The 23,840-nt window shown below is 41.9% G+C and overlaps 1 protein-coding gene and 1 long non-coding RNA gene across 2 annotated transcripts in view; one reads left to right on the forward strand and one right to left on the reverse strand.

The window, feature by feature from the left end:
- Positions 1-285: 285 nt before the first annotated feature.
- LOC140129025 (uncharacterized) overlaps positions 286-23,840 on the reverse strand; it is a 96,558-nt gene continuing 73,003 nt past the window's right edge. Inside the window, exon 3 of the long non-coding RNA XR_011855254.1 lies at positions 286-911. This is a non-coding gene — a long non-coding RNA (uncharacterized lncRNA). The remainder of the gene's footprint in view (positions 912-23,840) is intronic.
- On the forward strand, positions 16,644-21,404 carry LOC140129024 (parapinopsin-like). The gene is made up of 4 exons (XM_072150673.1): positions 16,644-17,023; positions 17,865-18,193; positions 19,586-19,831; positions 21,251-21,404. Exons 1-4 carry the CDS (start codon positions 16,696-16,698, stop codon positions 21,383-21,385), a joined length of 1,038 nt encoding a protein of 345 aa, XP_072006774.1. The 5' UTR covers positions 16,644-16,695; the 3' UTR covers positions 21,386-21,404.

Below are 23,840 nucleotides of genomic sequence, written 5' to 3' on the forward strand. Positions count from 1 at the left end.
AAAGATGACATATAAGGATACAAAGCCATACATGCTTCTTTACACTTTAACAAAAATTGAAACCCAATAATAGATTCACAAATAATCAGGTCAATTGTCCAGGATACACAATCTGTATGCATCTGTAGCATAGGTCAGTTAATCGAGAACACACAAATTAATTGGTATAAGCAATTTTAAAGGACTGGAAAAAGACAGCTGTTGCAACTAATTTCCAAATATTCATTTATTATCTAAAATATTTTCAAATAACAGAGATGCAAAGCCTATAGCCCGAACAGCTGATAAGTGAGGCTTCGCAGGTATAAATTTAGAAAAAGCTGAGTGGATAGTTTGTATAATGTGTTATTATGATATATCATAATGCATGCAAGACTGGAAATGATTTTGACATTATCATAAATAAATGTACCCTCCGGCTGACTTTACATATTGAAAGCAAGATGAATGCACACGTATAGCGTAGCAATCGTTTGGAGAAATGATTGAAGTTTAATTTCTAATTACATACATCCTAAAGCAGATAGAGATTAAAAGCTGCCAAATCTGCGACAGACAGAATAATGAAAGAGTAGGAATGTTTCAGGCAACCATCTATTTAGTCAAATTATGAATAAACTTTAAAAGTACAAGAATTGAACAAATTATAATGTAAGGTTAACTACTCCAGGCAAAAGTCATAGAGCGTGATGTATTATAGTGGTGGTGCATGACACTGGGATCTCTGTCCTATTATGGAAGAACTGAATAACCATAGGGCTCTTTCACATTAGCGTTGGTGCGTTGTTAGCGTTTTGTCTCCACTGTGTCTCCAATTTTCTTCCGTTTTGACTGTGTTGCATGATTGTCTCTGTGATGTGATGACTTTTTATCAGTTTTTGGGGGGACCCATAAGCTTCTGTGATCTGCATCTGTGTAAAAAATTGGATGTATCATAATTTTTTCCATGAACAACAGATAAATGAAAATACACGCCAGTTTGAAAACAATGGCTTTGTGAGGCATCCGTGGAAATCACTGAACCAAGGATGCGAAAAACAACGCCAATGTGGAAAAGCCTTTACTCTGAAAGTAATGATACTTCATCTTCTATGATGTTATTACATTGATACAATTTATCCTAAAGTGATATCCTTTATCTAGTCTTTGGTTTCTCTTTACTTTGGCTTAATTTACATGAACGTGACAAATTTTTTGTTTGCAAATAAGAATGTGATGGCTCATTATTTTACTTCCTGGTTTTTGCTTTTTTTTCAACCGTTCCTTCAGTAAGTACAGTGCCTACAAGTAGTATTCAACCCCCTGCAGATTTAGCAGGTTTGATAAGAAGCAAATAAGTTAGAGCCTTCAAACTTCAAACAAGAGCAGATGCATAAATCTTACAAACCAAAAAGTTATGTTTCTTAGTTATATTTTAATAAATTTTAAACATAAAAGTGTGGGTCAATTATTATTCAACCCCTGGGTTTAATATTTTGTGGAATAACCCTTGTTTGCAATTACAGCTAATAATCGTCTTTTATAAGACCTTATCAGGCCGGCACAGGTCTCTGGAGTTATCTTGGCCCACTCCTCCATGCAGATCTTCTCCAAGTTATCTAGGTTCTTTGGGTGTCTCATATGGACTTTAATCTTGAACTCCTTCCACAAGTTTTCAATTGGGTTAAGGTCAGGAGACTGACTAGGCCACTGCAACACCTTGATTTTTTCCGTCTTGAACCAGGCCTTGGTTTTCTAGGCTGTGTGCTTTGGGTCATTGTCTTGTTGGAAGATGAAATGACGACGCATCTTAAGTTCCTTGATGGAGGAACTTGGCCAAAATCTCCAAGTAGGCCGTGCTATCCATCTTCCCATGGATGCGGCCAAATGGCCAGGCCCCTTGGCTGAGAAGCAGCCCCACAGCATGATGCTGCCACCACCATGCTTGACTGTAGGGATGGTATTCTTGGGGTCGTATGCAGTGCCATCCAGTCTCCAAACGTCACGTGTGTGGTTGGCACCAAAGATCTCGATCTTGGTCTCATCAGACCAGAGAACCTTGAACCAGTCTGTCTCAGAGTCCTCCAAGTGATCATGAGCAAACTGTAAACGAGCCTTGACATGACGCTTTGAAAGTAAAGGTACCTTATGTGCTCGTCTGGAACAGAGACCATTGCGGTGGAGTACGTTACTTATGGTATTGACTGAAACCAATGTCCCCACTGCCATGAGATCTTCCCGGAGCTCCTTCCTTGTTGTCCTTGGGTTAGCCTTGACTCTCCGGACAAGCCTGGCCTCGGCATGGGAGGAAACTTTCAAAGGCTGTCCAGGCCGTGGAAGGCTAACAGAAGTTCCATAAGCCTTCCACTTCCAGATGATGCTCCCAACAGTGGAGAGAGGTAGTCCCAACTCCTTGGAAAGGGCTTTGTACCCCTTGCCAGCCTTGTGACCCTTCACGATCTTGTCTCTAATGGCCTTGGAATGCTCCTTTGTCTTTCCCATGTTGACCATGTATGAATGCTGTTCACAAGTTTGGGGAGGGTCTTAAATAGTCAGAAAAGGCTGGAAAAACAGATAATTAATCCAAACATGTGAAGCTCATTGTTCTTTGTGCCTGAACTACTTCTTAATACTTTAGGGGAACCAAAGAGAATTCTGGTGGTTTGAGGGGTTGTATAATAATTGACCCACACTTTTATGTTTAAAATTTATTAAAATTTAACTGAGCAACATAACTTTTTGGTTTGTAAGATTTATGCATCTGTTAATAAATCCTGCTCTTGTTTGAAGTTTGAAGGCTCTAACTTATTTGCTTCTTATCAAACCTGCTAAATCTGCAGGGGGTTGAATACTACTTGTAGGCACTGTAAGTACCTAAAAGCTTTACCCAGGTCGTACTTACACTGATAAGTTTGCACCTATTGCTTCTAAGATTTAGTACCAAAAAAAGAAAAATAAATACTTACCCCACTCTGGCTCCCAGTTTCCCTGTTGCTCCTCTTTGGATTCCTTGGACGTAGGACATCACCCGAATTCTCCTTTTTCCAGGGGACTTTGAATACTGTATGTCCCCCAGAATCACAGCTCTTTAACATGTACCTGATGTTTTTCAGTGGGCCATGAATAATTGCACATTTATCTCAAAAGCTATTACATTATTATTCAGTAATCAATAAACCAGGTAAAAGGTCTGCGGTCAATTATAAATGTGGCATTTGCATTTCGAAGCATTTGTTGTGAACCCACAGAATGACATCAAAGGAACTCTAAATGAAAACAAAATTGACCATTATCAGGCTGAAAAAAGAGGAAACAAAAAAGCAAGTGAAAATGTTCGGAATGGCCAAATCAACAGTTTGGTACATTCAGGAACAAAATAAAAAGACATTTTACTCCATAGAGTACAAAAATCAATGCATAATGTTGTAAAAAAGACTTTTAATTGTGACATTTAATCTTGACATTATTTACCTAACTGAAGAACACAGGAAGTAGGTGTATCATTGTCTGCCATATAATGAAGACTTTACCAGAACAAATACGGAAGGTTCAAAAAAATAATGGTAAGAAGAAAATATGGAGAAGGCTTGGAATAGTTCATGATCCAAAGCACACCACATCCTTGGTAATGGTGGAGATTAGAGATGAGCGAACATGCTCGTCCGAGCTTGATGCTCGGTCGAGCATTAGGGTACTCGAAACTGCTCGTTGCTCGGACGAATACTTCGCCCGCTCGAGAAAATGGCAGCTCCCGCCGTTTTGCTTTTTGGCGGCCAGAAACAGAGCCAATCACAAGCCAGGAGACTCTGCACTCCACCCAGCATGACGTGGTACCCTTACACGTCGATAGCAGTGGTTGGCTGGCCAGATCAGGTGACCCTGGGATAGACTAGCCGCTGCCCGCGCTGCTCGGATCATTCTGTGTCTGGATGCCGCTAGGGAGAGAGCTGCTGCTGGTCAGGGAAAGCGTTAGGGTGTTCTATTAGCTTACTGTTAGGCAGGAGTGATTCTCAAAGAACCCAACAGCCCTTCTTAGGGCTACAATAACGTTCTACTTTTTTTATTTTAATTTGCATCTAGTACCATTTTGTGAGGAATTAGCAGGGGGACTTGCTACCGTTGTGTTTAGCTCTTAGTGGCACACATATCCATAGCAAAGACCGAAGTGGGAAAATTTAGTAGGGGTTGGATTTCAATTAGGCACTAACTCAGTGTCATCTCATCTGGCATAGTAGTGTGCTTTGATACTTGGCTAGAAAATAGCCATAGGAGAATACAAAGAGCTTACTTACGCATACAGTAGCGTTCTATATATTTGATTTCTGGTTGATCTGCTGGTGGCTGTACTTTCTGCAGTGCATGTACTAGCCAATTCTGAGCAATTTGTAGTGAGACTTGCGACCGCTGTGTTCTGCGCTTAGTGACGCACATATCCATAGCAAAGACCGAAGTGGGAAAATTTAGTAGGGGTTGGATTTCAATTAGGCACTAACTCAGTGTCATCTCATCTGGCATAGTAGTGTGCTTTGATACTTGGCTAGAAAATAGCCATAGGAGAATACAAAGAGCTTACTTACGCATACAGTAGCGTTCTATATATTTGATTTCTGGTTGATCTGCTGGTGGCTGTACTTTCTGCAGTGCATGTACTAGCCAATTCTGAGCAATTTGTAGTGAGACTTGCGACCGCTGTGTTCTGCGCTTAGTGACGCACATATCCATAGCAAAGACCGAAGTGGGAAAATTTAGTAGGGGTTGGATTTCAATTAGGCACTAACTCAGTGTCATCTCATCTGGCATAGTAGTGTGATTTGATACTTGGCTAGAAAATAGCCATAGGAGAATACAAAGAGCTTACTTACGCATACAGTAGCGTTCTATATATTTGATTTCTGGTTGATCTGCTGGTGGCTGTACTTTCTGCAGTGCATGTACTAGCCAATTCTGAGCAATTTGTAGTGAGACTTGCGACCGCTGTGTTCTGCGCTTAGTGACGCACATATCCATAGCAAAGACCGAAGTGGGAAAATTTAGTAGGGGTTGGATTTCAATTAGGCACTAACTCAGTGTCATCTCATCTGGCATAGTAGTGTGCTTTGATACTTGGCTAGAAAATAGCCATAGGAGAATACAAAGAGCTTACTTACGCATACAGTAGCGTTCTATATATTTGATTTCTGGTTGATCTGCTGGTGGCTGTACTTTCTGCAGTGCATGTACTAGCCAATTCTGAGCAATTTGTAGTGAGACTTGCGACCGCTGTGTTCTGCGCTTAGTGACGCACATATCCATAGCAAAGACCGAAGTGGGAAAATTTAGTAGGGGTTGGATTTCAATTAGGCACTAACTCAGTGTCATCTCATCTGGCATAGTAGTGTGCTTTGATACTTGGCTAGAAAATAGCCATAGGAGAATACAAAGAGCTTACTTACGCATACAGTAGCGTTCTATATATTTGATTTCTGGTTGATCTGCTGGTGGCTGTACTTTCTGCAGTGCATGTACTAGCCAATTCTGAGCAATTTGTAGTGAGACTTGCGACCGCTGTGTTCTGCGCTTAGTGACGCACATATCCATAGCAAAGACCGAAGTGGGAAAATTTAGTAGGGGTTGGATTTCAATTAGGCACTAACTCAGTGTCATCTCATCTGGCATAGTAGTGTGCTTTGATACTTGGCTAGAAAATAGCCATAGCAATAGGATAGCATTGTTTGGTTTTAAAAACTCAAAAAAAAAAAAAAAACACAAAAAAAAACAAAAAAAACACAAAAAAAAACAAAAAAAAGTAAAAAAAAAAATAAAGTTATAACTCTCATTTTAAAAATGTTTAACCCGAGGGCTAGGGGTAGAGGACGAGGGCGGGGACGTGGGCGTCCAACTACTGCAGGGGTCAGAGGCCGTGGTCCTGGGCGGGGTGAGACACCACCTGCTGATGAGGGAGCAGGGGAACGCCGCAGAGCTACACTCCCTAGGTTCATGTCTGAAGTTACTGGGACTCGTGGTAGAGCACTGTTGAGGCCAGAACAGTGCGAACAGGTGATGTCGTGGATTGCTGACAATGCTTCGAGCAATTTGTCCACCACCAGTCAGTCTTCCACGCAGTCCACCCATGTCACCGAAATCGCCACTCCTCCAGCTCCTGCACCTCAGCCTCCTCCCCCCCAGTCTGCCCCCTCCCAGGAAAATTTGGCATTTGAACCGGCATACTCTGAGGAACTGTTTTCTGGACCCTTCCCACAGTCACAAACCACTTGTCCGGTTGCTGCTGAGCAATTTTCCGATGCCCAGGTTTTCCAACAGTCACAGTCTGTGGGTGATGATGACCTTCTTGACGTAGTGGAAGTGTGTAAAGAGGTGTCCGACGATGAGGAGACACGGTTGTCAGACAGTGGGGAAGTTGTTGTCAGGGCAGGAAGTCCGAGGGGGGAGCAGACTGAGGGATCGGAGGATGATGAGGTGACAGACCCAAGCTGGGTTGAGAGGCCGGGTGAACACAGTGCTTCTGAGACGGAGGAGAGTCCTCGACCAGAACAGGTTGGAAGAGGCAGTGGTGGGGCCAGACGGAGAGGCAGGGCCAGAGCTGGTGCATCAGCGCCAAATGTGTCAACTAGTGAAGCTCCCGTGGCGAGGGCTCCTGCGGCGAGGGCTAGATCTTCAGAAGTCTGGAGGTTCTTTAAGGAAACACCGGATGACCGACGGACTGTGGTGTGCAACATTTGCCAAACCAGGCTCAGCAGGGGTTCCACCACTACTAGCTTAACTACCACCAGTATGCGCAGGCATATGAATGCTAAACACCCCACTCAGTGGCAACAAGCCCGTTCACCTCCGGCCGTGCACACCACTGCTCCTTCCCCTGTGTCAGCTGCTAGTCAGCCCCCTGCCCAGGACCCTGCCACAAAAACCCCATCGTCGCCTCCACGATCCTCCACAGCATCCACCAGCGTTCAGCTCTCCATACCCCAGACGCTGGAGCGGAAACGCAAATATAGTGCAACCCACCCGCACGCCCAAGCCCTTAATGTGCACATCTCCAGATTGCTTAGCCTGGAGATGCTGCCCTATAGGCTAGTAGAGACCGAGGCCTTTCGCAACCTCATGGCGGCGGCCGCCCCTCGGTATTCGGTCCCCAGCCGCCACTACTTTTCCCGATGTGCCGTCCCAGCCCTGCACCAGCACGTGTCAGACAACATCATCCGTGCCCTGACCAACGCCGTTTCTGACAAGGTCCACCTGACCACGGACACGTGGACGAGTGCTGCCGGGCAGGGCCACTATATATCGCTGACGGCACATTGGGTTAACTTGGTGGAGGCTGGGACCGAGTCTGACACTGGGGCTGCTCATATACTGCCGACGCCGAGGATTGCGGGGCCTACCTCGGTCCAGGTGTTTCAGGCCTACTATGCCTCCTCCTCCTCCCACCCCTCCTCCACCTCCTCCTCCGAACTACCATCCGTGGGCACGGCGCCATCAGTCGGTAGCTCTAGGCACAGCAGCAGTGCCGTCGCTAAGCGACAGCAGGCGGTGCTCAAACTGCTGAGCCTAGGCGACAAAAGGCACACCGCCCAAGAGCTATTACAGGGCATCACGGCGCAGACTGATCTGTGGCTGGCACCGCTGAACCTCAAGCCGGGAATGGTTGTGTGTGACAACGGCCGTAACCTGGTGGCGGCTCTGCAACTCGGCAGACTGACACATGTGCCATGCCTGGCCCATGTGTTAAATCTGATAGTTCAGCGTTTCCTCAAGACATACCCCAATCTGTCTGATTTGCTCACGAAGGTGCGCCGCATCTGTGCGCATTTCAGGAAGTCCAGCCCAGATGCTGCCACTCTCAGGGCAGCGCAGCGCCGCCTCCAACTGCCCGCTCACCGACTGTTGTGCGACGTGCCCACGAGGTGGAATTCAACACTGACCATGTTATCCAGAGTTTACCAGCAGCGCAGAGCGATTGTAGACTGCCAGATGTCAACATCCACCAGAACTGGTAGTCAGGTCAGTCAGCTTCCTCAAGTCTACAATGAGGAGTGGACGTGGATGTCTGATATCTGTCAGGTGCTGAGTAACTTTGAGGAGTCAACACAGATGGTCAGTGGCGATGCCGCCATCATCAGCCTCACCATCCCGCTGCTTGGCCTGTTGAAAAACTCTCTGGTCAGCATGAAGTCGGAAGCTTTGCGCTCGTCACAAGAGACAGGGGAAGAATATTCCCTTGTTGATAGCCAAAGCACCCTCAGGTCTGTTTCTCAGCGCATATCGGAGGAGGTGGAGGAGGATGAGGAGGAAGAGGAGGAGAATGTTGGTGAGACACAAGAGGGGACCATTGTTGAGTCCTTTACTGTTCAGCGTGTATGGGCAGAAGAAGAGGAGTTGGAGGAGTTGGAGGAGGAGGAAATGGACAGTCAGGCCAGTGAGGGGAAATAATTCTTACGCGTTGGTACTCTGGCGCATATGGCAGATTTCATGCTAGGCTGCCTATCCCGTGACCCTCGCGTTCAAAGAATTTATTCCAGCACCGATTACTGGGTGTTCACTCTCCTGGACCCACGGTACAAGCAAAATCTTTCCACTCTCATCCCTGCAGAGGAAAGGAGTGTGAGAATGCATGAATACCAGCAGGCCCTGGTGCACAAGCTGAAACAGTATTTCCCTTCTGACAGCGCTAGCGGCAGAGTGCGTAGTTCTGCGGGACAAGTAGCGAGGGAGAGTAGGCGAGCAGGCAGCTTGTCCAGCACTGGCAAGGGTACGCTTTACAAGGCTTTTGCCAGCTTTATGTCACCCCAGCAAGACACTGTCACCTGTCCCCAGTCTCGGCAGAGTAGGGCTGATCTTTACAGAAAGATGGTGAGGGAGTACGTAGCTGACCATACCATCGTCCTAAATGATCACACAGCTCCCTACAACTACTGGGTTTCAAAGCTGGACATGTGGCACGAACTGGCGCTGTACGCCTTGGAGGTTCTTGCCTGCCCTGCCGCTAGCGTCTTGTCCGAGCGGGTTTTCAGTGCAGCTGGTGGCATCATCACCGATAAGCGTACACGCCTGTCGACTGACAGCGCTGAAAGGCTGACGCTTATTAAAATGAATAAAGGCTGGATTTCTCAGAATTTCCAATCTCCACCAGGTGAAGGAAGCTCAACCTGAATAATTGATCCACTCCTCCTCCTCCTCATTTTCCTCCTTCTCCTCCTCTTTGTACAGTAAAGCAGAGGAAAATGGCTATTTTTTGACAGGGCCCACTGGCTCTTGCTATAGTACTTCATGCATTTAATTTTTCTGGAGGGCCACCTACCCGGTCCTCTGTTTGAAACAATTTTTGTGAGTGCCACATACAGGCACTCAATCTATTCCATTTTACTGCAGGGCCACCTACCTGCTCCTCTGGTTTGAAACATTTTTGGGACTGCCACATACAGGCACTCAATCTATTCCATTTTACTGGAGGGCCACCTACCTGCTCCTCTGGTTTGAAAAATTTTTGGGACTGCCACATACAGGCACTCAATCTATTCCATTTTACTGCAGGGCCACCTACCTGCTCCTCTGGTTTGAAACATTTTTGGGACTGCCACATACAGGCACTCAATCTATTCCATTTTACTGGAGGGCCACCTACCTGCTCCTCTGGTTTGAAAAATGTTTGGGACTGCCACATACAGGCACTATCCAAATTAAATTGTCTCCATAGCAGCCTCCACACGTTGTCTCCATTGCTACCTCCAAAAGTCGTCCATATAGCTGCCTCCATACATCGTCCCTTTATCAAACGAGGTGTGTCAGGCAGAAATTTGGGTTGTTTTCATGGATTCCACATCAAAGTTGTTAACTTTGTCGCCACCCTGCTGTGTTATCCACAAAATATACTGGCAAACTTTTACCATTTAGGGATATTATTTCAGCGCTTCTTGCGCATCTGTTTACATTCCCCTCACCCGGCATATCCTAAACTTATAAGAACGCTACTACACTTGATCTTATACAAAAGGTTCTTAGAAGTGCTGTTTGGGGAGTAGCCTAGAGACAGGGGCTTGAATTGGCGAAAGCTCGCCTGGCAGCGGAGCGCCAGCTCCATGCGCATCATGCGCTTCTTGCGCATCTGTTTACATTCCCCTCACCCGGCATATCCTAAACTTATAAGAACGCTACTACACTTGATCTTATACAAAAGGTTCTTAGAAGTGCTGTTTGGGGAGTAGCCTAGAGACAGGGGCTTGAATTGGCGAAAGCTCGCCTGGCAGCGGAGCGCCAGCTCCATGCGCATCATGCGCTTCTTGCGCATCTGTTTACATTCCCCTCACCCGCCATATCCCAAACTTATAAGAACGCTACTACACTTAACTTGGTGCAGGCTGGGACCGAGTCTGACCCTGGGGCTGGTCATATACTGCCGACGCAGAGAATTGCGGGGCCTACCTCGGTCTAGGTCTCAAAGGCCTACTATACCTCCTCCCACCCCTCCTCCACCTCCTCCTCCTCCGAATTACCATCCGTGGGCATGGCGCCATCAGTCGGTAGCTCTAGGCACAGCAGCAGTGCCGTCGCTAAGCGACAGCAGGCGGTGCTGAAACTGCTGAGCCTAGGCGATAAAAGGCACACCGCCCAAGAGCTATTACAGGGCATTCCACATCAAAGTTGTTAACTTTGTCGCCACCCTGCTGTGTAATCCACAAAATATACTTGCAAACTTTTACCATTTAGGGATATTATTTCAGCGCTTCTTGCGCATCTGTTTACATTCCCCTCACCCGCCATATCCTAAACTTATAAGAACGCTACTACACTTGATCTTATACAAAAGGTTCTTAGAAGTGCTGTTTGGGGAGTAGCCTAGAGACAGGGGCTTGGATTGGCAAAAGCTCGCCTGGCTGCAGAGCGCCAGCTCCATCCCAAGATCCAACTAACATAGTTGCAGCACCTTTAATCTACTACTAGTTCACTGCCTCCATAATAATAATAATAATAATCTTTATTTATATAGCGTCATCATATTCTGTAGCGCTTTACAAATCATAGGAAACAAATACAAATGTAATGTAACAGAGCACAACATTTGTATGGAACAACAGGAGTGAGGTCCCTGCTCGCCAGAGCTTACGGTTTATGAAGATGATGGGGTAACACGAGGTAAAAGAATATTTAATGGTCAAGCCATTCTTCTTAGGGAATAGAAAAAAATATAATAAATGGAATTGCTGTCGCTTGAACCACTCAGCCGTCATCTTATATACCAGGTCCAGGGTGAATGGGACTGCAGAGAAGTCTGGTGCCTGTTGGTTGCTGGATAACAGATGGGAGGACGACACAGGACGGGTTAGTAGAAGAGTTAAAACTTCATGCAGTTAATGAGTGTTATAGGCTTGCCTAAAGAAATGGGTTTTAAGAGCACGTTTGAAACTTTGGAGGTTAGGTATTAGTCTGATAGTCCAGGGCAGAGCATTCCATAGAATTGGTGCAGCTCTAGAGAAGTCTTGGAGACGCGAGTGGGAGGTCCGCACTAGGGTAGAGGTTAATCTAAGATCACTGGCGGATCTAAGAGCACGGGTTGGGCGATAGACTGAGATAAGAGAGGAGAGGTAGGGGGGTGCAGCATTATACAGAGCTTTATGGATGAGGGTTATTATTATTTTAAACTGTATTCGAAAGGAGACTGGCAGCCAGTGCAGCGACTGGCATGAACTGTAAGCATACATGGTCCCCTTATCAAACGAGCTGTGTCAGGCAGAATTTTGGGTTGTTTTCATGGCTTCCATGTTAACTTTGTCGCCACCCTGCTGTGTAATCCACAAAATATACTGGCAAACTTTTATCATGTACCGATATTATTTGAGCGCTTCTTGCTCACCTCCTTTGGTTCCTCTCTGACACCCATTGGTTTGAAGCCTGAGTCCAATTAGGGTATGTCGCCATGCCACTCTCTAGCCTGCTGCCGCTGCCTCTGCCTCTGCATGCCGTCCCCTATAGTGTCAGGGTCAATTATTGGATGTTTTACATGCTATCTAGCTTCATTCTGTCACTCTGTCATGGCCATGCTGTTGCCCATAATTTCGGCATAATGGTGCGATTAAGCAGCCTCAGAGGCATCCATGCATGCTGCCCCTGCTGTTTCCTGTCCATTTCCGTGGTGTTTCCATCCTTTTCTGAGGTTCCCAGGTGTTTGGCCAAGCTTCCCTGTGCAGAGCCTTGGTCCCCTTGAAAAATGCTCGAGTCTCCCATTGACTTCAATGGGGTTCGTTATTCGAGACGAGCACTCGAGCATCGGGAAAAGTTCGTCTCGAATAACGAGTACCCGAGCATTTTAGTGTTCGCTCATCTCTAGTGGAGATGTAATGGTATGAGCATGCATGGCTTTCAATGGCAGTGGGTAATTTGCAGGGTCAGACTGAGGCGCCAGGGAATCACCAACCACCAGTTAAATTGATTCTGGGGCCCACCTACTGCTACATAGAAATATAATACCTGTATATAATTAGGCTGCATTTACAGGATGCATTTTAATTGTGTTTTGAAAGGCACATAAAATGCATCAGACAAAACGCATCCCAAAACACATGAGTATTAATGATGGAAAAATTGCAGATGTATTTTGAGGTGCTTTTTACCCAATATGTTTTCAAATGCAATGCAAACACATAGGGGCAGATTTATCAAGCTGTCTGAAAGTCAGAATATTCCTAGTTGCCCAAGGCAACCAATCAAAGCTCCCCTTTAAAATATTCATGAGCACTGGTAAAATAAAAGCTGAGCTGTAAATGGTTGCCATGGGCAACTAGAAATATTCTGACTTTCAGACAGCTTGATAAATGTGCCCCATAATGTGAATGCAACCTAAGACAGTGTGCACAAGATGCGATTGAATTGCATTTCAAAATGCATTCATTCTGTAAGTAGTAACATGTTTAGCTGAGCCAAAAAAACACTTGTTGCTACATATGAGACACAAGCAATTAGGTTTAAACACTAAGACGTTCAGGGAGGAGATTCTCCAGCTGCGCTTAAAATCTATTTTAAAATGTAATTCAATCTTGTGAAAATGGACATAAGGTGCAGCATTAGGTAGGACCTCTTATTAAAAGCAAGCTGTGCCTCTGCCAGCTACTTTTGTGCCCCCTTCATCTCCGCCTCATATTTTGGCCCCTCATCTCCACCTCATATTGTGGCCCCTCATCTCTGCCTCATATTGTGGCCCCTCATCTCCGCCTCATATTGTGGCCCTTCATCTCCACCTCATATTGTGGCCCAACATCTCCGCCTCATATTGTGGCCCCTCATCTCCGCCTCATATTGTGGCCCTTCATCTCTGCCTCATATTGTGGCCTCTCACCTCCTCCTCATACCGTGGCCCCTAATCTTACAAATAGAACCTCAATTCTTGTGAAATCCTTAAAGGGTTAAACAAGCTTGCCAAAGGCTGTTTTGAATAGTTTTAGGGGTGCATTTTTAAAAAATGGGGTGATTTGTGGGGAGTTTATACACTATATAGAACTTCGAAAACCCTTATAAAAATGAATTGTCCTCTAAAATAATTGAATTTGAAATTTACTGTTCGAACTATAAGCCTCTTGACATCCTAATAAAATAAAATAACATAAAACATTATGGCAACATAAAGCAGACATATGGTTAAGGTTGGTTAGCAACCAAATTACGCAGTTAGACTAACTATTTGATGAGCATAACATTTAAAAATCAGAAAATCACGAGTTTTTCAAAAAATTTTAAACAAAATATAGCATTAACATGAAGTACAACATGTAAAAAAAAAAAGTCTAAAAATAAACTCGCATTCTAAAGTTATAACTGCTTATTGTGGCACATTTAAAGCATCAAGCTGTGTCCTAAAGGTTATAATTAGAGATGGGCGTATTGATTTGAACAAAGTGAAATTCGCTGCGAATTTCAGGAAAACGTTGATTATTAACGAATCCGAGGTTTACAGTGATTTGTGGGAACATAGTTTTTTTTTCCCCTTTACTATCAAAATGCGCATGAGCACAACATGTTACATGGGTCCGAGAACTCTGGGAAGAAGAGAGGAACACCCTCGATGACATGTGCAGACCTGTAAGCCAATCAGCGAGCGGCAGGCTTATATGATTAAGTTATAATAAAGTTGCAGCTTTATTAAAAACAGGAAGCCATTTCCAATCGCGCCATTTCACACTGCATGTGCAGTCTCCAGCGTCTAGCTTGTACTGTACTGTGCTATAGTGATTTCTGCTCCAATCCCAGGGTGTTCATTTTGGGGGATCTGTATTCCCCAAATTGCAGTTCTTTTTAGTTGCTGAAGTTACTAGCAAGAACTCTGTGTAAAATCTACATAGTTTCCGGAGTGATTTTTGCTCCAATCCCAGGGTGTCCGTTTTGGGGGATCTGTATTGCCCAAATTGCAAGGTTTTTTTGTTGCTGAAGTTACTAGCAAGAAGGGATCTGTATACCCCAAATTTTTTTTTGGCAAAGACATAATCATTTCAGGGAAATTGTAATGAATAGTGCATGTGGCGTCTCTAATCTTCAAATTCAAATTTAAATTAAAAATTTTAAATTCATTTCAAAATTCTAATTCATTTGAAACTTAGTCATTGTGCCACACTGTAGCCTACCATGTTGCTGCCACCTAAAGAATTTGTCATCATACCACTCTCTGACCTCATGCTGCTGCTGCCACCTCCACACTTTGTCATTGTGCCACTATGTGGCCTACCATGTTGCTGCCAGATCTAGAATTTGTCATTGTGCCACTCTCTGACCTCATGCAGCTGCTGCCACCTTTGCAGTTCTTTTTTGGCAAAGACATAATATTTTCAGGGAAACTGTAATGAATGATGCAGTGGCGTCTCTAATCTTCAAATTCAAATTTAAATTAAAGTTTCAACTTCAAATTAATTTCAAACTTCAAATAATTTCAAAATTCAAATTCATTTCAAACTTCGTCATTGTGCCACACTGTGACCTACCATGTTGCTGCCACCTAAAGAATTTTTCATCATGCCTCTCTCTGACCTCATGCTGCTGCCTCCTCCACACTTTGTCATTGTGCCACTCTGTGGCCTACCATATTGCTGCCAGCTCCAGAATTTGTCATTGTGCCACTCTCTGACCTCATGCTGCTACTGCTGCTTCTGCCAACCTCCAGAATTTGTCATTCTGCCACTCTCTGACATCATGCTGCTGCTTCTGCCACCTCCAGAATTTGTCATTGTACCACTCTCTGACCTGATGTTGCTGCTGCTGCCAGCTCAAGAATTTGTCATTCTGCCACTCTCTGACCTCATGCTGCTGCTGCCACCTCAACACCTATGCCACTCTTTAACCTCATGCTGCTGCTGCCAACTCAAGAATTTGTCATTCTGCCACTCTCTGACCTCATGCTGCTGCTGCTGCCACCTCAACACCTATGCCACTCTCTAACCTCATGCTGCTGCCAGCTCAAGAATTTGTCATTCTGCCACTCTCTGACCTCATGCTGCTGCTGCGGCTCCAGAATTTGTCATTGTGCCACTCTGCGCCCTACTCATGCTGCTGCCAACTGACCGCTGTCTCCCTTGCACACCCTGTGATTTACATAAAGCTATTTTCACCCTCCACCACTCCATGATGTTGCCACTATGTTTGGTTTTCCCCTTTATTTCATCTGTCAGATGAAAAGCTTCAGGATTGCCAAAAGCAGGAGTGGATACAGAACACAGAGGACATGCAAATATCCCATTTACTGGTCATCTCTGTCCTGTTTGTTTTTAGCTTTAGCAATACTGATGGATTATTGACCGATTGAAAGCGGACACTGACAAATGAAAAGAAGGGCAAAATGATCAGTGAAGTCAGTGCAAAATTACTGCTGTCCACTCTTTTGTGGGGTTTCTACATGTATCCTAATTTAACACAACAGGTTCTGTCGTAATCTATGGAATCATCTGACGTTACCTTGTCAGGCTGCGTTCCCACTTCGCTTATTTGGGGAAGTTGGCCTATGTAAGTGCACATGGAAGTGAAGAGTGAAGCAATTCTAAGAGCCGCGGCTGTCATGTGCGTGTCATACTAAAACACAGAATTGTTTGAAGACCAAACCACGCTCCCTATGCATATTATGCATTCTTTCTTATGGCACAACGTTCTACAACACCCTACAGGCTCTCTGTGATTCGTCATGATTCAAATCGGGTCGAATCGATAAATTCTTCGAAAAATTTGGCGAACCTGGTCGAATAGAATTATGAAAAATTTGCCCATCTCTAGTTATAATGAGCTGTGTCCTTAACGGACATCTACCATTACTTTACTGATGGTAGATATATCCTACTAAGAAGTTCCTGAAGAACGGTGGTCCTCAGGACTCTACTTTTATTATAACTTTATACGCTGCAATTGCGTAAAGTTATGAAAAATTCTGATAATAAAACAAAAAAAAACACATGTAACAAACGTAATGCACCCCAGTTCTTACATAACATGTATTATATAATGTATTTACCTGTACTGTTATTAAATAATTGCCTTCTGGAGCCAATATATAATCTGATTAGGTAAGCCCCTAATACAAGTGTCCATAGAAAGAGAGGCAGATGCTCCTTTAATTAAAACATGTATCCATTCTTTATCCTATTCAAAACAATAAAGCTAAAAGCAGTTGGAACATGACAGCTGAGAAGCAGGAAGACCAGAAGCTGTGACATCCTGAAGACATACAAGTCTCCAAGAAGGAAGCTACTGATCAATATGTATCCCAATATAACTCCACCTGACCTGACAGAAAACTTTACAGCAAAGCCGACCATATTTCCTAAATCTGGATATAGCATTTTGTCATTTCTTATGTTTTTAAATGCTATATTTTCTATTTTTAACAATTTGTTAGTGATTTTAGTAACTATTAAATACCCACAGCTCCGCAATCCCATCAATATTTTCATTCTGAACCTATCGTTTTCGGATCTAATGATGACACTGTGTGGTACCACCATAGTCGTGAGCACAAACTACCACGGCTATTTTTACCTGGGTGAAAAATTCTGTGTTTTCCAAGGATTTGCTGTCAATTATTTTGGTAAGTTACAACAAATGGTTGAATATATCTGTACAATAATAAGAATAATAAATACTAAAATTATTAATACTAAATAATAAAATGAATCCCAGATGTAGATCACACAATTGCTATTTATATTCACTTTACTTTGCTTATTTTAAGTTTCGCATCATCCACTAGTAAAACTGTTCTGCATTCTTTTTTGTTTTTCAAGACCTCTGTTTGCTGTCATTGAATGTGTATTTTCTTTATTTTTCATATTTAGATGCTTAAAACCACTGCAGACCAAATATTTCTTTTTGATACATTTTTATCCGGGCCAGACAATAATCTGTATGCTAGATACAAGAAAAGCTCTGATCTCGCTTATTCCCTCAGTCAGGTACAATGTATAAGTGCAGATACAATTCATTAACCTGAAGCTGGTTGAGATCACAGAGGATTGTCTAGATATCATACAGTAGTGTTCCTTGCTCGGTTATAAGCAGAACAGTATCTATATAAGATTTTGAGCTACTAAATGATTTTTCAGTCACTTACAGGAAACAGACATCTTTAAAATTGTAAAAGAATTATAATAGTCTTTACAAATTATTTAAGAGAATATTAAATTACATTTTTGTTGCATATTCCTTAACACAATATACTGTTCTATACAAGGCACATTTTGTAACCCTTCCTATATATTCCCATATTTTCTCATATTTCAGTGTTGTGTTCATGTATTTTAACATTTAGCTCTGTACTTGCGCCCTCTGGTGGCAAATAACTTTCCAGCTGATAAAATATTTTTTACTGTTTTCTACATTATCAACCATTTCCTAAAACTTCTTCTCTCAACGATCACTTTTTGTTACAGGAATTGTGTCCCTCTGGTCACTGACAATTCTAGCATATGAGAGATACAATGTGGTCTGTGAGCCAGTAGGAGCATTGAAGCTCAGCACTCAGAGGGGATACCAAGGTCTAGCATTTATCTGGCTCTTCTGTCTTGTCTGGGCTATAGCGCCACTGTTTGGCTGGAGTTCATATGGACCTGAAGGTGTTCAGACTTCTTGTTCTATTGGTTGGGAAGAGAGGTCCTGGAGTAACTACAGTTATCTGATTGCCTACTTCCTGACCTGCTTCATCATTCCTGTGACCATAATCGGATTTTCATATGGAAAAATACTTCACTCATTGTATAAGGTATATTGTCACATACACACACTATTTCATAAAACCCTTGCTCATATTAAAAATAACTAAAAATTAAGGAAAACATTTCTGGGTGCAATAATAGGAGGCAATACTAATGTATTACACATATATAGGAAAAGAAAAAATACAATGGATTATCCATAAGAGGATTAAAATATCTCCATTTCAGCCATTAGAGTAATTTCACTGCTTCCCTACAAATCCACCTACTTATTGCTGCTTACAATCCATGGGTCAAGGCTGGAGGCTGTTGTAAAGGCAGTGTCCACAGTAGAAGTATAATAGCCTTCTATCAGTCCTGAGGGAAAATAAAATATCTTAGACTAGGAAATCTGTGAGGATGTGAATCCTTATTGTAAGCTCAGCATGTTCTTACAGTATTTACAGTAGTGGTCACATTAGTCCTTATGCTGCAGTTGCTGCAGGTACAGACCAGGAGAGATTGGTGTCCACCATTTAAATGGAACCAAAATACAGAACCTGAGTTTGTATGTTATGTAGCAGCAGTCATCAGAGCTCTATTATCGTGAAGCAAGATGAGCATTGTACCTCAGAGGCCACTCAGAGGTCTGAATGTAGTCTTTTTTATTTGGTGATCTCGGGGTTTTGGGCTTGTATTTTAGAATATTGTTTGGGGTCTGCTTCTATTCTATGGTTTTATTTTGGGATCTTTTAAATAATCCTGTTCTAGACTGCTATTGGGACTATATTACCACCCTGGGGTGCTGGACAATGTGAAAGGGTTGACAGATCTATGGCCAGCAGTGGGTAAAGACTTTGTGGATTACCGGTACATAGTGTGCCTAAGGGTTTTTGATCTTGTGAAGGTGGTAGGATTTTGAAGTCTATTCAGGTTTGAAATGAATTAAAATTTACAAAGAAATACAGATTAACACTATGGATGTATATGCTGAAAAGGAGTTGGTTTTAATTCCCAAAATAGAACTTTAGGACTTGCTATATGATTTGTTCACCTTGGACTGTGACCCTTCACGGCAAGACTAACATTTTAGAACATTTCTTTCACTGCACATATCTTCCACTGCACTAGCTGGTGGATTAGAACGTCCTATGGTTTTTAAAGATGATGTCATTCTGAACTTTATAGGATCCCTGTAATGGCAGGCCATATTGCAAGGGAAGACAGCCAGCACCCACTGTGTATGGCCAGGCTTCTGCAATGTTGGAGTCGTGTAAATTTGCTATGGCAGATGGTTGCCCAAGGAAACTAGGTATTAATGTGTCTCATAAATCCATTATTTTCAACCTATAATATTAGTGTTGTTGCAGCAGTATCACTTTTTAATCACTTTTTAAACATTTTAATCACTTAAGACATAGATTATAACTCATAAATGAATTGTGTTTATTTTCTCTAAGCTTAACAGGAAAATAGAAGATCAGGGAGGAAAGACAAACCCAGAGGAAGAGCTCAGAGTAGTAGTGATGGTGCTTTTCATGGTGGTTGCTTTCCTGGTATGCTGGCTGCCATATACAGTGTTCGCTCTTATTGTCATCATTAAACCAACTCTCTATATCCATCCTCTGGCTGCAACTCTACCAACATATTTAGCAAAGACAAGTCCTGTCTACAATCCAATCATCTACCTCTTTCTAAACAAACAGGTAATGATGTGAGAATGCAATATGTTCCGTAAAGCATTGTCATTCTAGAAGACTTTTACCAGCATTATCTTTTTATTACTAAGTAGTAACCATTATCAACCAGCAGTGTGATTACAGCTCCTTTCCTCTGCTTCTTTCATTATGTCTCACAGTCTCTCTGTAAACCTTTAGCTGACTGTTTAGTACTTGCTTTGCTATTTCCCTTATTCACTACTGTACAGTACAGTACAATCATTACATTTCTGGATTTAAAAATAGGAATTTTTTTCTAATGTACCTGAAAAAAATGGATTCCATTATTTCATTTCATTTGTATAGGAACGTGTTCAGATAAGTTTATCCTAATTTTTATCATTATAATGTTAAAGGGGTATTCCAAGAATCAGCATAATTCATAAAATATAAGCTAATATGTAATTAGTTGTTATTTAAAATTTTGTTCCTCTTAGCAGAAACATTCTGGAGACATACACAGTAATGAAGAATTAAAATGTTACTGGCCTTTTTATCAGTCCGTTATTTTCCTCCGCGCGGAGCAGACACATGACACAAGATGGCCGCTGGTCACATGTCCTGCACCTGCTTGGGCAAGCCATGTGATCACTACCACATTTTAGTCGGTTGGTTGCAGCACATCCAGTATGGCCAGTGTTTTGGTGATGTGCCATGATGGCAGTTACACATCAATACTATGGTAACAGAGCAGGAAAGTCTATTACATCATTATGGGGGACAGAAAAAAGATGGAGGAGGAGTTACTGAGAACTAAAGGGTCAAGAGACTTGTAGTTTCCAGTGGCAGACATCTTGGTTATAACTTCACCTACTTTAGAAAGGCCATAAAATTTAGTAAATCATAAAATCAAACTATTTAAGCTCCGTTTTGTATCTAATGACATTGAGTGTTGTTATATTCATTTATTTATAGCATCATGGGTTTTTGTATCAGACGTTTATATTCCCGGAATACCCCTTTAATATTTCAAAATTGCTGAAATTTTGTACCCCTTCTTTTTAATCCTCTTCATCTAATAGTCGTACATTATCCAAAACAATTTCCTAACACTGCTAATGATCAGCTATGATATCACTTACAATCTTGTTTATCATGGTTCATTGAGCTTTTCTAACTTACCCATTAAAACAATTAGTTTATAATTTTTCTTTAGAGTAAATAAATTAGTTTATGATTTCTGTTTAAAATAAATAATCCAGTTTGCAACACTACTGCAGAGTATAATTTACAATAACCAGCCATCCCCATGGCTGTCCTCACCTCTGTCACAATCAAGACACTCACAGTAGTAGCAGCTCTATTAGTACAAGAATATTAGAAAATTTGGTTGACATCTCCTTAAAATCACTTTTCAGAAAAGAAATCGGTTGAAGATGAATATAAACAATACTGTGTTCTCCTTAGTTCCGCAGGTGTGCTGTTGAGCTGTTGACCTGTGGCCACATTGACCTATCTGAACCCAAAGAGGAAACCATCTCTATGGCCGGACCAGTGGAAACTTCAAACGCTTCTAAACCCAATCAAGTTGCACCAGCTTAATAAATACAATATGAGGAAATTCAGGAATTTCATGTCTATTTTATAAAATGAACTACAGAAAAATGTACCTTTCATGCTAATGAAAAATCAAACACAAATTGCACTGATATGTATTAGATGTGCTGAGCATCCGCTAAAGTTGATTTTTTTTATTACATTTGTTATCATATGCAATAAAAATTACATGAGTTCAGTCCAAAATAAGTTTGAACTGAACCTAAAACTCATGTATAGAAATGAGCTAGATCTGCCAAATCCAAACCTGTCCAGGTTAGTGTAATGAACCCTAGCGTTCACCCCCACTAGTATCATGTGTGCAGCACATGGTTGTTAACATTGGGAGGGTAAGCCGAATGTTGTACTTATGTTTCGCACAGGTGGTTTGAGTCTGCTTGTCATTACTCATGAATAACAAAGTCTACAGACCCTTAAACACCTATATAACTAGGTCATAGCCCCGTATAACTAGTTATAGATCATCTAGATCTGCAGTAGTTTTGTCCTATTTTTTCAGAGAGAGTTAATATCACAGTTTCAGCGATATGTATGAGTAAATGGATGGTAACTATCAGCTTTTTATAAAATTCTTTCTGCAGTGCTGTTAAACAATTACATTACATTTTGAAAAATAAACTTGGCCGTGCTACCAAACTTCAATGGTTCAAACTAAAATGACAGATTCAATCCATAAATTGTCTACTGAAGCCATGGGCATTGCCTTTTCTATATGCGCTATGACATCACACCTATACAGCCTCCTGGTTGGCTGGGAGAATTATTTGCAAGGGGTTATGGGGTATTCATCTTTTCCCCTCTGACACATGGCAGACAACATATAAGTGGGTTCTACCAAAGCTAACCACAATTTCAGTTTCATGTATGTTCAGTAAGTGTAGTCCTGATCAATTTAGCTTGCTCAGCACCAATAGCAAACAAAAATGCAACTTTTATTTTCACATCTGCTCTGACAAATATTTATCCTAATTACTGAAATATTCCTGTTCCTGTTCCATGATAAAATATTATGTGGGGGTCACGTGTGTTACATTTTTCTGGCTGTGCATTTTTCACCACAAGCAGCTAGAGAATCCATGTTTTCTTTTTAATGAAATGAAGAAGATATCAATAAATGACAAGGAGCTACATGTCTCATCCCCTTCCTTCAGAACACAATTCTTTATGAATTCTTGCTCTTAACATTGATCAAAGGTTGGAAAGTTGCTTCAGGTCAGATTACATTTTAATTATAGAGATACAGTTTCAGGTCAGGACCTTAAAAAACTACTGTTTAAGGTTCAAGAAGAGCTGTCATGATGTTGTCTGATTCATTTAACCTGTTGCTCCCTCCAGGCATCCTCCTGTAAGTATCCCATTACATAGTCATACATGTATACCATGTTATATAGAGTATTTTAAGTTTCAACATCACAGCAATTGCCAGTGTCTCCTTATATCCAAGTTACTACAATATGCTTTCTGTTTTAGGTTACAGCTATAATCCCCAAAAACTCAATTCCCAAGAACTTGGTTTTATAACCCCTTAACTACCAGACCCTTTATCACTTTTCACTCCCCACCTTCAAAAATCTGCTGTGTAACAAATTGCAATTTGCAATTTATAGTGACAGTATTTAATATTTCATGCTGTTTACTGGAAAGCAGGAAAAAAAATTCCAAATGAAGTCAAACTGGTGAAAAAATGCATATGTGCGATGTTCGTGTGGGCTAGGATTTTCGGCTTTTACATTGCACACCAAATGACATGTCTCCTTTATTCTTTGGGTCGGTACAATCATGAAGATACCAAATTTATTTAGTTTTTTTGTTTTTTTATTGTTTTTTTTTATGATTAAGACATTTGCAAAAATAAAAACCTCCTGTACATAAAAAATTTGCCAAAGGCAAATCCTTTATTCCATTGGCCCTCTCATTGAATCAGAATTCAGAGAAGTAGATGTAAAGAGCCTATATGATTGGTATCATATGAGGTAAATAATTGTACATGTTGTTTAAATTGGTTTTTATTGTGTTATGTATTTTGTAAAGTTATGTTCTGTTTATATGTAAGTGATGTGATTTTCAAATTTCCCATTATCTATCTATCATCCCTTGTATATTTTAAAGGTCTGTCCTCAGTCCACTATTCTCATGTCATCTACACCAACACTGACATTTGAAAATCACCTATACATATATGACACAAATATCTAAACATTCAATTCTAACCGGTTGCATTTGACCCATCTAAAAATGCAAGCAATAGCTTCATGCATTGAGAAGAATTAGACTGATGTAGGCATCTGCCTAAGGCACATCCAATTTTAATAGTTAGGGAGTAGAATTAATTTTAAAAAGTCTTCCTAACATTTTATTCTAGATTTGTTTATGAATGGCTGGTAAGTATAAGCACATAAAGGTCTTCTAATGCGCTTTTCCCACTGAGAGGAAGCACTTA

Source organism: Engystomops pustulosus, chromosome 4 (assembly GCF_040894005.1).
Source record: "Engystomops pustulosus chromosome 4, aEngPut4.maternal, whole genome shotgun sequence".
In the NCBI taxonomy this organism is placed as follows: domain Eukaryota; kingdom Metazoa; phylum Chordata; class Amphibia; order Anura; family Leptodactylidae; genus Engystomops; species Engystomops pustulosus.

What these genes read in the sequence shown, in the direction of transcription:
- LOC140129024 (XM_072150673.1), top strand. Translation starts at nt 16,696, where the DNA reads ATGTATCCCAATATAACTCCACCTGACCTGACAGAAAACTTTACAGCA. An exon ending in ATTTGCTGTCAATTATTTTG is followed by an intron (nt 17,024 to 17,864) that starts GTAAGTTACAAC and finishes TTTTTGTTACAG; the next exon opens with GAATTGTGTCCCTCTGGTCA. An exon ending in TACTTCACTCATTGTATAAG is followed by an intron (nt 18,194 to 19,585) that starts GTATATTGTCAC and finishes ATTTTCTCTAAG; the next exon opens with CTTAACAGGAAAATAGAAGA.